Below are 13106 nucleotides of genomic sequence, written 5' to 3' on the forward strand. Positions count from 1 at the left end.
CCTCAGATTATACCTAGGCATCTGAAGATGGTTAGGTAAGATAATGGTTTTAAATCAGCTGTACCCTAGCCATGGCTACATTATGGTGTTTAAGATTTTAGTTTCCAGAGTTTAAGACATAACATGGCTGCTCCTTCCCAACATAATTTTGAAGTAACCCCCTGTTTTGTAGCTTCCTTTTCTACCTATCCTTTCCTTTTCATATGGCAAATATATAAGTGCACATCCTGAGATTGCTGTGGGGCACTTCTAATCCCCTTTTCTCTGGTTTGTAAAGAGTATCTTACATTTTGGGTAATGTTCTTTGTACAGCACCTCACTGTGAAAGGAAGATACAACAGAAAGAAAACAGGTGGTAGAAAACTAGAAAATATACAAGGAGAGAAGGACACCTAGTCAGGAAGGTGGATGGAGAGTGCACAGTGTTCATATAGTCATGGAAACTGATTATAGACCCAGTCCTTTTCTTTTTTACAGAGATTTTAGCTGTATAAAAGCCTATGTATGCACAATTTCCAGTAATGTGGTTTGTTTGGTTTGTTTAAATATGATCTATCTAGCAGGAAGGATAAAAGTAAAGTGGAGTAGATGAGGAAGAGCTGATGTCTTGTCCCTGAGATCTATTAACAAGGCATGTAGGAATGGTTCAAAGTTGCATCGGGGAGGATCCAACTGGATGCTAGGAAGCATTTCTTTACTGAGAGAGTGGTCAAACACTGGAATGGCCTTCCTAGAGAGGTAGTTGATATCCCAAGCCTGTCAGTGTTTAAGAGGCATTTGGGCAATGCCCTTCATAACATACTTTAGCTTTTGGTCACTCCTGAAGTAGTCAGTCAGATGATAATTGTAGGTCACTTCCAGCTGAACTGTTCTATTCTATTCTATTATTAATAGCTAGCATTTTTCTGTTGGTTTTGCATTTAATATTTTAGCAATTTAAAGTAATTAATAAGATACGTTCCTTTATATGGTATATCCGTATATTCTAATTGTGAATTTTAGCTTCCTGTGAGATGCTGCCTTTCCCAGGCACAGTAAAGGTCAGGAGAGAGTGATGATTTTATTTTTTAAAAAACCCCCACACTTTCACTCACAGTTGAAACAATGAGTATAGTTCTTTGTTATACTATCCCTTTCTATCTATCTCTCTTTGGACTTCTTTTGATGCAATTCCAGCTTAAGATAAAAATGGTAAATCATGTTCACAAGACATCCACGGCATAGCATGCAGACTTTGATAGTGTTATGTGAGAAATAATCTTTACTCATCATAAAGTCTTCATAAATACATACAATTTCTAAATTTAACAACTATTTATAGTAGGGTCAGATTTGGTATATATTTTCTTAAAAGAATTGCAAAGTCATGTTTGCTGATAACATGCCATCTTTGTCATCCTTTTGCCATATTTTTTCCCACACAGAGATAAATTCAATTAGAAGTACTTTTTATGCCTTAGAGAGCTGCAGCTCTCTGGTTTTATTCAGAGGCTACTTCATAGAAAGCAAATTAACTTACAATTTTTAACAGTGTGGGCTGTATATCATTTAGAATAATGTACAAAGAAATGAAAAATAATGGCTGAGGTCTGGTCCCATTGCCAATAATGGCAAAACTTGCATTAAATTTGAGCAGAGCGAGATTTGTTTGTTTGAACAAATAGCAAAATCTCTATTCTGTCAGTCCTTGACAGAGCCTTATTCCTCTCTGTTACTTTGTTGTCGGATGTAGCCTGTTTCAGGCTTGAATTTGGTTAATAAATAAGCAGCCCTCATCACCAAAGCACTTGAAAGTGTACTTTTAATGCTTTCTAGAGTAGAGATGGATTACTGGATTAGCCTTATGGAAATAAATAGCCAGAGTTTTCTCATTACAAATGCAAAAGATTTCAAATTGGAAAATGCCGAATCAAATATAACTCTACATCTTTGTGGATTTATAGTTTAAGATAATAGACAAAACCAAGACAATGATTAATCAATAAGAGTAAATAATTTTGTCAAGAGTGAAATTAAGCACATAATTTATTTTCACTGAAAAGAATAGCAATTTGTAAATTACAGAAACAAAATGGAAGTGCTGATTAAAAGGATTATAAAAAAGCTACAAAGTGGTGGTATTGTGTTCCATTTTAATGTGCAAATGAAAAGAGATATAGCTGAAAAGGCAGCTGTAATAAAAAAACCTCACTGTGCTTTATTTCAATTTGTTACCTGAAAAAACCTACATGACTTTAAAATCTTTAATCATTTAAATAGTTTCCTAAGCACATATTCAAAGCAATATGCTTTTGGTTTTCTTCTAATTTCTTTAAAGATCCTATTACTTGAACATTTTACTTTGCTAAAACATTTGACTTGCTTTATCAGAATGTATTAAGAAGTTTTTCTAAGAGAGGTGTATAATGCCAAATATTTAAACGAACATACATTGATGCAACAGTATAGCTCCTAACTTGAAAAAGATTATGCAATACAGAAAGTTACGATATAGGCAGCAGTCTCATACATTATTTAATTACAATTCTTGTATTTTATATCCTAATTCCTCATTTTCCTACATGGAGTTTTTTACTGTTTATAGAATTCAAAGCAATTATGAAGGAAAATGTTTGTTTCTGTTTTGATCTTGTCTTATTAAGGAAAAGTATTCTCTTTTTTAATTTCCAGTTTGAACGGACTCATATTTCTTAACAAAACTGTTGGTGGATATTGCCTTGGAATATTCTTTTTTCCCCAGCAGAGCACTGTTCAAACTGTAATTCTTCTCTGCATGGCATAGGGGAATTGTTCCAAACATCGTGTATCATCAGTACCAAAGACTGATGCTCAGTGATGTTCACTCCTTGTCTCTGAAATATGGATGAGCATATTTATGTGTTGAAGAAGGGTTCATTTTTTTCTGAAACTCTAAGGTTTTATGTATTTATACCAAGAGTTCCATACAGAGCACATACAAATCAATACTCATAGGAAATATCTGTAATTAAAAGTCATACAAAATCATTTTTGAAAGCATGGAACACAAATAAAATATATCAAAACAAGACTTTTGAAATATTATGGATTCAAATCTTATCTGTACTTATTTAATACAACTCAGTCTGATACCTTACTTCATGCAGAGCAGGACCTCATTCCAAGAGCACTTCAATTAATATCAGTACTGTAGATTAGGTTTGTACTAAGCTTACTAAAACATATAATATTAACACATATTATTAACAATATTAACACTCTCCATTCAGACAACTAAGAGAAATATGTTTCACTACCATGTTTAAACATGATTATTTTGTAGAATAAACAAGGCCTAAAGAATATTGACTCTAAGTTAATTAGAATTTGATTTAATGGATTTAGAGGAGTACAAATTAATCCTTTAAGCAGGCAGAAGGCTCTTTGCAAGAGTCTTGCTTACTGGACTTTGTAAGCATCATGTAGAATATAAAAAGAAACTTCAGATATCTATCATCCATTTTTTTCCTTTATACCAGGAAGTATACATTAAAAGCAATGGGGAATTACTTAGTTTGAAGGGGGAAAGTACTGCTGGACTGAATAGATTTGTTCCCTTTTCTAAAATCTAAGTTTATATGGTCCTGTCAGACACAGCTTTTAAATGATCCATCTTTGTTTTAAGGTGTTGCATATTTCAAGAAACTACTTGCAATATTAATGGGTGTTTTTTTATAACATAGACACCAGAATACTAAATTTCAGTATCCATACTGTAAATGTGCCATTCTGGTTATAATAAATTAATCTTTCTCACTAGCTAGTGCTGGCTGTAAGAATGAGGTGACACTCTTGTGTCCTTCTCAAAGCATTTTTGCTAATAAAATTCATCAATATATCTGATTAAGTTTTTACAGTCACTTTACCCACAGTAGCTTATTTATTTGAACAATTTCTGCTTTGGTATTCAGCCCCCCAAACAAATTAAATAAAGATGCAGAAGGCCAATAAGCAATGCAGAACTGTTTGGCCTCCTCTTGCAAACAAGGAAAATATAGTGGTATGCAAGGCAAAAGAATTAGATTAAGCTGAGAAATAGGTGCTGCAAAGATTATCCTATTAAATTACATGTAATACCAATGCAGAGGACTCAGACAATAGTTTATATTGAAAAGCCCCTGAATATACATGATTATCTTAATTTGTTCCAGTGAATATGAAAATTAGGATTATGGGATTTATCAGACTTTACTTTTTTTCAGTAAAACCAGTAAGAACATTTTTATTACATGCTATTTTTTTTTCTTGCCTGTGATAAAATTATATAGTCTCTAAACCATAAAGAGTACTGCTTTATTTTCAGATATGCAGCAAATCTTCAGTAAAGTCACCAGGATGGGAACAAAGACCCTCGCGGAGGCACTGCTGCAGTGTGGCCACCACACCTCACTTACTGGCCCATCCCACATGGGCTAGGGAATCTGCTCATCAGATCTCAGTAACCCCACTTCTCTCTCTTTTTGAGGAGAGTTTTAAATCTGACTAATGAATTTAATGGCAGTTTGTTAAAGTCTACTTCTTTAATGCACAGAACTGGTCCTGAAGATCTGTATGAGAGCAATCTGGTTTATAGTTATTTATCACTCCCAGCAAAATTCTTTCTGCTCTTGTAAAGCTGAGAAGGGGCATAAATTTAGAGAGAAGATGAATTTAATTCCTGGAGCTCTTTGAAGTAAGGTAGTCATATACACAAGGCTTAAGCCCAGTTCTATAGTTATAAATACTTAGCTGAATGGTCTCAGTGAATATAGTGTGATTTCTAATGAGTTTGTATTTTGGTACCTCAGTGTAAATATGGACCTTGATCCTTAAAGAACTGTGCAGGAAATTGATTCTGTATGATGCAAATGACTCCGTTGTCATGATGAATCTATTCTGTTCAGGAAACATGTATGCAAATCTTTACCAGATTAATGCCCAAGTTGCCAGAAACACAAAACATTACTGGGAAAATCAATCAAATATGCAAACTGAAAATCCCCAGCTTACTTAATAGTAGTTTCTAATATTCTGTGCTTTCAGTAAATGTAGATAATTCTTTAAACAAGACTAATGAAGATAGTTTTTTTATTAACACATGCCTTTCCTGCCTTTGGATATTGTCTATCACACGTAAGAAAAGTAAATATCTCTTGGATATCTGTGTTCTTGTTATGGTGTAACTAATAATTGCTGTGGTGAAAAATCTTCTCCAGTGGTGCTTCAGAAACTAAATATTATTTTCATAATCTGCAAAATCAGCATGCTATTTTTTTATCAGATCCAAAGAGTTCACTACAGATCATGAGGTTTAGTGATCACTTAATGTGTATAGTACTTCCTCCTTTATTTAACTTGTTTTGCAGCATTGCGGAAGAGGAGTGTGTGACCAGTTCCTCATCCTTCTCCAGTGGAGATGCACTTGATAGTAATACACTTGAAGTGGAGATTTTTTCAGTCATTCCAAAGTCCCTAGTTCATCAGTAGGCCTCTGCCACCGGTCTCCTTATTCAAACGAATGAGAGACTTGATGAAAACAAGTGACTTGTTTCTGCTGTTTGGTTGGTTTCTTTCTAGTAAAGTAAAGCAACAGAAGTCAGCAACTCTAAATGAAGCTGCGAGATGTGTAAACGTTTTAGGAAAACAGCACCATGTTCCTGACCAAAAAAAAAAAAAAAGAAAAGAAAATCATAGAAGTCAGGTTTTCTTAATCACCAGGAAGCCATAGGTCCATGTGTGAGTTTTGATTGACCTCAGTTAATAGACTCTCATCTGTAAGAGTTTACCTCTTACTGAAATGCCACCACAAAATGCAGACAGGCTATCTGCTTATTTCCTGTGCTTCTTGCTCCTACTCCAAGCATTGCATGTCCTGCAGGCTGTGGTGATTTCCAGCAGCTGTAAAGCTTGGTTTGCACTGCTGTGATATGGCAGCCAGCTCCTTAGCCTGCTTTGCCATAGCAGTATCTAGACACTCGTGCTTGATCTGTATGCCAGGTTATAAGTGCTTTAGAAATGGGAATATACTGGTCAATGCAGTTTCATTGGTTTACATGGTGACTGGAAGACAGTCATTACTTCTATATGGGCTTGATATAATTAGATAACCACCTAGAGCTATTTTTTTTGGCTGATGTCTTTGTTTTCTTAAAATGCAGAATAAGGAATGCATTAAAATCTGCCGCTTTATTACTGTAAGCTGTATATTTTTGTTTTTCCTTATAAGAAGTGCCAAACCCAGCTGAGTAGAAAAAACCAAGGGGTTGTAAAGGGTAAGCACTTGGTAGGGAATGCACCCAGGTGTAAGTGAAGGCAGGAGCCACAAGTGTACTCCAGGTGAGGGCGTCTGCCAGTCTCAGGTGAGCAAAGGTTTCCCACTGCGAACCGAAACCAGTAGAAACCAGGAAACAAAAAGAAATATTCAGTTAAGCTGTCCACGTCAGAGACTACTGAGGAAACAGGCAGTTCAGCTTGGCTAATGATTACCAAGACAGACTTTGCCTACATTAACTGCTGATCATATGACCGGACCCCACCTGAGCTAAGAAAACACCCATCCCAAGCAGTAGGAGTTGAGAAGCCTCCCTTGCTTAGATGTTCTGACATTACTGTTTTGCTGTAGCAGAAGAGGCTCCACACTTTTCCATTGTTCCCAGAGCTCAGCCCAGCACAGCCGTTGTGTTGCTTTCCTGTTCTGAAAAGGAAGTGAGAAATTTCTTCCACGTGTGCGCTGGCACTTGAATGCTCAGGTTTCACTCCCTAACTGGGAGCTGCCTGTAATGAACTCTCAGTGGGGTTTGGAGAGGAGCTTCCAGCTGTGCCAAGAGTTGTTTCATTTTGTGCCAAAGGAGGAGGGGGAGAAGAAATCTGCAAAAAGGTGAAATGTTGATGGTGCAAAAACTGGTCTAAGGGTCTTGCAGCTGGGAAAAGCAAAAGAAAAGCAGAAGCAGAGGAAGGAACAAGAAGCCAGGATGGGAAACTTTTGCCAGAAGCACTGCCCCTGTTTGGAACCTTACATCCCCTGCTTATTCTTGGGGACAAATGATGAGCAGGATGACAAAGTGGGCCAAGTCTTCGCCAACCTTGCTGTGGTAAGGCCTGACTTCCAAGCAGGACAGAAGGACCTAGAGCATACGATAAAAGAGAAACCTTTACCTCCACTGCCTGGCCAGCATCTAGCGAACATTTGCACCTTTGTGGCACTGTTTGACTACGACGCTCGCACTGAGGAGGACTTGAGCTTTCGAGCTGGGGATAAGCTGGAAGTGCTGAATGCATCCCACGAGGGCTGGTGGTATGCTAGGCTCCTCCTGCCAACGGGGTCAGTCTGTCCTGGACGCAAGCTCGAGGGCTACATCCCTGCTAACTACATAGCTGCTGACCAGAGCATTGAAGCTGAGCCGTGAGTAACCCACGTAATGTGCACTGCAAACTGTTTTCTGTTATGTTGAATGGGTTTGGGACAGGAAGTTACAGCCTTTTCCCTTGCTGAGTAGTGCCCTGCCACACTCAGCGTCTGGTGATCCCAGTGGTGGTAGTGCTGGGCATGTGGAAGGAAAAGGCACTGTGGTCACAAGAAAATAAATTACAAAAGGCAGAATATGGAGGGGTTTTATTTTGGTTAAAATAATTTCCCTTTCTGATATACCCTAATCACTTGTTTAAGAACTATCTGGGAAGATCAGTGCACTTTACTACTGTGATAGTTCATTATTTTTATTGGTGTAACAGTAAGTGTGTGTTGGATGCTACGCAGAGGGTGAAAATGTATGACTCCCGCCCTGAACAGCGTTCAGCCTAACAAGCTGCAAAGTTACCAATTAATCAGAGTTACAGGAAGCTACCTTTACACCTTTCAATCTTCTTACAAATGATGGGTGAGTCTCTAACAGATAAGTTTCTTATGATTTCTTCTACATTATTTGCTTATTCTTTGGATGCAAATCTCTACTCTCAGGACAAACTTAACTGGAGGAAGTACTGCAGGGGGCAAAAGAGTAGATATAGCAATGGAGTACAAATGGAAGTTGTTAAACTTTCACTGAATTTAATTATGCATCCCATGTTTTTCTGCCCTTTCAAAACATGCCCAATCTTATTTAATATTCTGATATAGAGCAGAAATCACAAGGAATCAGTCACTTGGCTCCCTAGTGAGGATGAGTAAGGTCTGAGTCAGCCTGGGCTTCACAGTTACTTCTGCATGTTGCAGTCAGAGGCAGCATTTGCTGAAATTCATCTGACTTCAGTTCCGGAGGTATGTTTTGGCAAAAATTATCAGTGGGTAAAGAAACAGCAGAAAAGGCATTCGTTATTAGTCTCAGAATTAATGTTGTCTTTAGAGGGATGATGTTGCAGCTTTTCAGTTAAATCTCATTTGGACCAGAAATCCAAATCATCTCTGACCTGGTCAGCTCACTATATTGCCAAGGGCTAGGAAAATTGGCTCAGAGATGATTATGCTAGTCTTTTATCATCTGTAGGATTTGTACTAGAGGCATTTTAGGGCAGGTATAGGATTCTTCTCTAACATGAAGACTTTAATTTCCGGAGTCTGACCAGCTGTTTCTATATTTCTGTATTCAGACAGACAACACTTTCAATAGTCATGCTCAAAAAATTCTTCCAATTGCAGAAATTAATCTGCAGGGAAGGCATTTTCTGAATCACTAGAGAAATGGTGGTAGGCTTTAATTCAGCTCAGTTTGGCCTTTGCTCCCTTTCTAGAGTTAGCTTTATTAGAAGTTGTCTAGGATTTCTTCATGCTGTTAATACTTCGAAAGTAATTTTGCTCAGTTATAAAACAGTGTCTCAGCTCTTAAGGTCTTTCTTATATTTCTATACCTATAGCTTCAAATACAAAGTTAAGTTTACCGAAGTGTGTTGTTGTGTAACCTCTGTTTTTTCACTTGTTACTGAAAAATATTTTTTTTACTCTTCTTATATACTTTTCTCTCTTTAGTAATAAAGACTAAGTTACAGCAAAACATTCTTCTTTATCGATTGGTAGAATACCGGAGAGGAAAAAATGGAGAGCTTTTACAACTCTCGGAGTAATTTCTCAGAGATGAGTTTTTAATTTCACAGCAAGACTAATCTGCCTAAACATATTGTCTTTCCTCAGATTTCTTTATAAGTCAGTTGGCTTTAGCAATCTTCATATATATACAAGACTGTTTGCTGTCAGCCCACACACATACAGCCATAGACTTACTCAGGTTAGGAAGGGCCTCCGAAGGACATTTGAACCAGTCATCCCAACTCATACCTGGCCAAAATAAATATAGACTCTTTGCTTTGTTGAGCATTTCCAGTTGAGCTTTTCAACCTCACGATGAGGATTTTTTTGCCTTGTATCAAAATGTAATATCCCTTGCTACGATTTCCTCCAAGAATTCCCTTTCACCCACCTCCTGTATTTCACACCTCTGTTGTCCTAACGAAACAGTAAGAGCAAGAGTAATGCTGGTTTAAAGAACTAACCTTTGTTTTCCCTAAAGTAAAGACTGCAAGTAGCAAAAGAAGTTGTTCTAGTGTCTCTAATTAAAATTCAATGTTTTAATCATACTTTCTCCCCAAACTTAAGTTTATCTTCTCTCATCTTTCCATTTTGATTTTAATTCCCATTGGTGTTTGCCAGTTGTTCATGGACATGATATAGACATTTGTGGAAACAGGCAAAGTTTCTAATGCATCCTTGCATCCCATATAGCAGTCCTGAATGGTCCCTGCACAGAACTGACAAAGAATGGAAGACTTACAATCTCATGCTCACCTGCCAAAATGCATATGTACCATATACTTACAGTGTATACTTGACCTAATCAAATGCACATTTTGTAGCACCAGACAGCTCCTGTATATCTGCAGAGACAATGTGAATTTTAACTTTTTTCTAGACTGCATCTTCAACTTAATAGACCAAGACAAACTGGCTATACTGTTCTGAGAAAAAGACTTGATTTATGGTGTAACTCTTAGGAAGCTTGTGGAGAAAACCAAACTGACCATATTTTTTAGCAGCTGATTTCAGCATGTTTGTGTAGAAACTATTAACAAAATTGCATTCCAATGCATGAATGGCTATTCCATAAATTCACTTGAACAAAGGGATGAAGGAAGGAAATGTTGTATAGTGACTGATAGAACAACTCTGTAAGTTTAGCCAATATATGCTTGAAAGCTGCATGCAGAGCAGCAACATTTCTTTTACTAATCATTTCAGTTTTGCCTGTGATCTTCAAGATTTTTAACAACAAAATATTATCTGGCCCTCTCTTATCAACATTTTGACATGGTCTTTATTATAGAGGAATTAGAGATCAGATAGTCCATCTGGGTCTGTGTTGTCCATTCTGGCAGAGAATAATGCTAAGTCATTGCTTGTTCTTAGCAGCAGACCAGTTTGTCTCCTTGCTGAAGCATGTGTGAGTTTTTATCAGAGAGAAAAGCTTTTTCTTAACTTTTCCTTGGTAAGAAAGAGAATGAAGTAAAGCAAGAAAGAAAGTGAGAAACTTCTTTAGACAACAGATTTTCTTCCTGGAAGTCTCTGACTCTGCTCAATGTGATTGAAGTAGTGCTGATAAGGTGGATCAATAACTGGATGAAAGGGCAAAAATGATGTGCAATATCTCCAGTCTGGGGAAAACAAAACATAAACACTATTCATATCAAAGGGAATTTTCAAGTATCCATGGCTATCAGAATGCTCAAGCAGAACTGAGAAAGAATGAAATTTCTTTACTGTGTTGCTCTCCTCAGACCAACAGTCATTGATAGAAGTTGTATGCTAAAATTGCAGGGTCACTTTTTTATATTGAATTTTGCTGATATGTTTATATAATAGAACTAACTTATGGTAAAAGTCAAACAATTCTTATTTGTGCATGATATCTTTTTAAAAAAAGTTTATTTTGCTTCCTTCCTTTGGCTTGAGCTATCCCTTCCTGGTTGAATGACTTGGATGAAATCAGTAACAATCTGTGTGAATAGATAAGGTAAAATCCATGGCTTGGGTCCTGCCTGCTGCAGCATTGCAGTCCAAACATGTGCTGCATAAGAGTAATTACATCCAAGAAGTGCACACCTGCTACCATGAAGTCTGTTTTGGACAGACTGGGGAAACAAGGCCTTTCATTTTTATATTTACCAGTAAAGCACTTTTTATTACTGATCTCTTCTAGCACCTGCAGTACTCCTTATACCAACAACAACCTGTCAGGTGGGGGGACTGTGAAGGAAGTGTGCCTAGTGCTTCTTGAGACAGATGTGTTCTCCTGTCCCCACTTGCAGTAGGTGGGACAAAGCAGTCAGGGAGTGGAAGCATTCAACTGTAGTCATGTACTGAACTTTCTCTTCATAAAGAAATAACAAAAACATTATTTTAAATAATATCTGACCAAAACCAGACACAAACTATGCTAATGATAAATTAGCAACTGTAAGAGCACTTGGTGTTTTCTTCTCTCTGCATCACAGGCAGCAGTCAAAACCACGAGCCAGACAGATTTTTCATTTCTAAGGTAGTTCAAGGGAGGTTGTATCTGCTGCATCTCGTGAATTTGGAATACTCTTCTTTCTGTTTCTAGACACATAAGATTTAGAAAAAGGAAAACAAAAAAGGCAGTTGGAGATACAATCACATAATTTAACTTGCACATCCAGCAAAGGATGATCAGAAAGAAGAATTTGACTAACACTAAAATCAGAATTAAAAGATAAATTTCCTTGGCAAAGAATATGACCTTCCTGTCTCTGTGCTCTTTCTGTGCCTGTTGTTCTGCACTACAAACAGGAACCATAGTAACACATTCACCTGCCCTTGTTTTATTACTGCCAATTGTTTAAACTAAACAAGAAAATGACATAGGGCAAATTGTTGTGGACAAAAAATACAGCCCAGCTGTACAGTTAATTTTAATGAAGCAAAAATAAAAGAAAACACCTCAATGTTGCAGTGACACAAATACTTTTTTATTCTAGAGGAGGGGTAGAGTGTACCTAGAGAGGGCTCTTGCCTGCCATCCTGATGGAGCTGTTGGCTATTTATTGAAAGTCAGCTTACAACCATAAAATCACAGAATCATTGAGGTTGAAGGAGCCCTCAAAAATCGTTGAGGGCAATCGTTAATCCAGCACTGCTGTGTTCACCGCTAAACACCAAGTGCCACATCCGCGTGCCTTTTGAACCCTTTCAGGCATGGTGAGTCCACCAGTTCCTCAGACAGCTTGTTCCAATGTTTGACATTTCCCTGAAGAAATTTTTTCTAACATCTAATCTAAGCCTTCAATTGCACAACTTTTCCTCCTGTCCTGTCACTTGTTATCTGGAAGAGACCAACCTCCACCTCACTACAACCTCCTTTCAGGTAGCTGTAGAGAGAAATAAGGTCCCCCCTGAGCCTCCTTTTCTCCAGACTAAACAACCCCAGCTCCCTCAGCTGCTTCTTTTCCTTGTGCTCCAGACCCTTCCCCAGCTACATTGCCCTTCTCTGGACACGCTCCAACACCTCAATGTCTTTCTTGTAGTGAGGGGCCCAGAACTGGACACAGGAATAGAGGTGTGGCCTCACTAGTGCTGAGTACAGGGGGACAGTCACTGTCCTAGTCCTTCTGGCCACACTAGTTCTGATACAAGCCAGGATGCCATTGACCATCACTCATTCCATATGTTCATGCAACATTATTGACACAAGATTGCTCTGCTAAGGGAAGTAAATCCATACAAATTTCTAGTAGATTAGGTCAAATAAGATCACAGCTATTACTTTTAACTTTTGTCAGTTTTAGAAACATTTCTTATCTCTTATAAGAAATCTTGTAAGATTTCTTATGTAGGTATTTCCTAGCTGGTGGAAACCGAGCCCCAGACCTAATCGATGAAACCTCACCAGTCAATTCTACAATGAGCTTTTTAAACAACCCTTTGAAAGCACAAATGACTTGTAGGTTATTTTTGTCAATTTCCATAATTCCTTCACCTTCTGTGAACTGACTCAGCTTTAACTATTTCATACATTAACTGAATCCAAGTTACTGTATGTGAACAATAAAGTGTTCCCTGAGCTGACTTGTTTTGGATTTTTTGCAAAGTCAGTCTTATGGGGTTT

At 37.6% G+C, this 13106-nt stretch overlaps 1 protein-coding gene across 1 annotated transcript in view; it reads left to right on the forward strand.

Annotated features, from left to right (window-relative positions):
* Positions 1-6544: 6544 nt before the first annotated feature.
* FRK (fyn related Src family tyrosine kinase) overlaps positions 6545-13106 on the forward strand; it is a 49358-nt gene continuing 42796 nt past the window's right edge. The window contains exon 1 of the mRNA XM_032684246.1: positions 6545-7399. Coding sequence (XP_032540137.1) covers positions 6969-7399 — 431 coding nt within the window. The 5' untranslated portion in view covers positions 6545-6968. The remainder of the gene's footprint in view (positions 7400-13106) is intronic.

Source organism: Chiroxiphia lanceolata, chromosome 3 (genome assembly GCF_009829145.1).
Source record: "Chiroxiphia lanceolata isolate bChiLan1 chromosome 3, bChiLan1.pri, whole genome shotgun sequence".
Taxonomy (NCBI): Eukaryota; Metazoa; Chordata; class Aves; order Passeriformes; family Pipridae; genus Chiroxiphia; species Chiroxiphia lanceolata.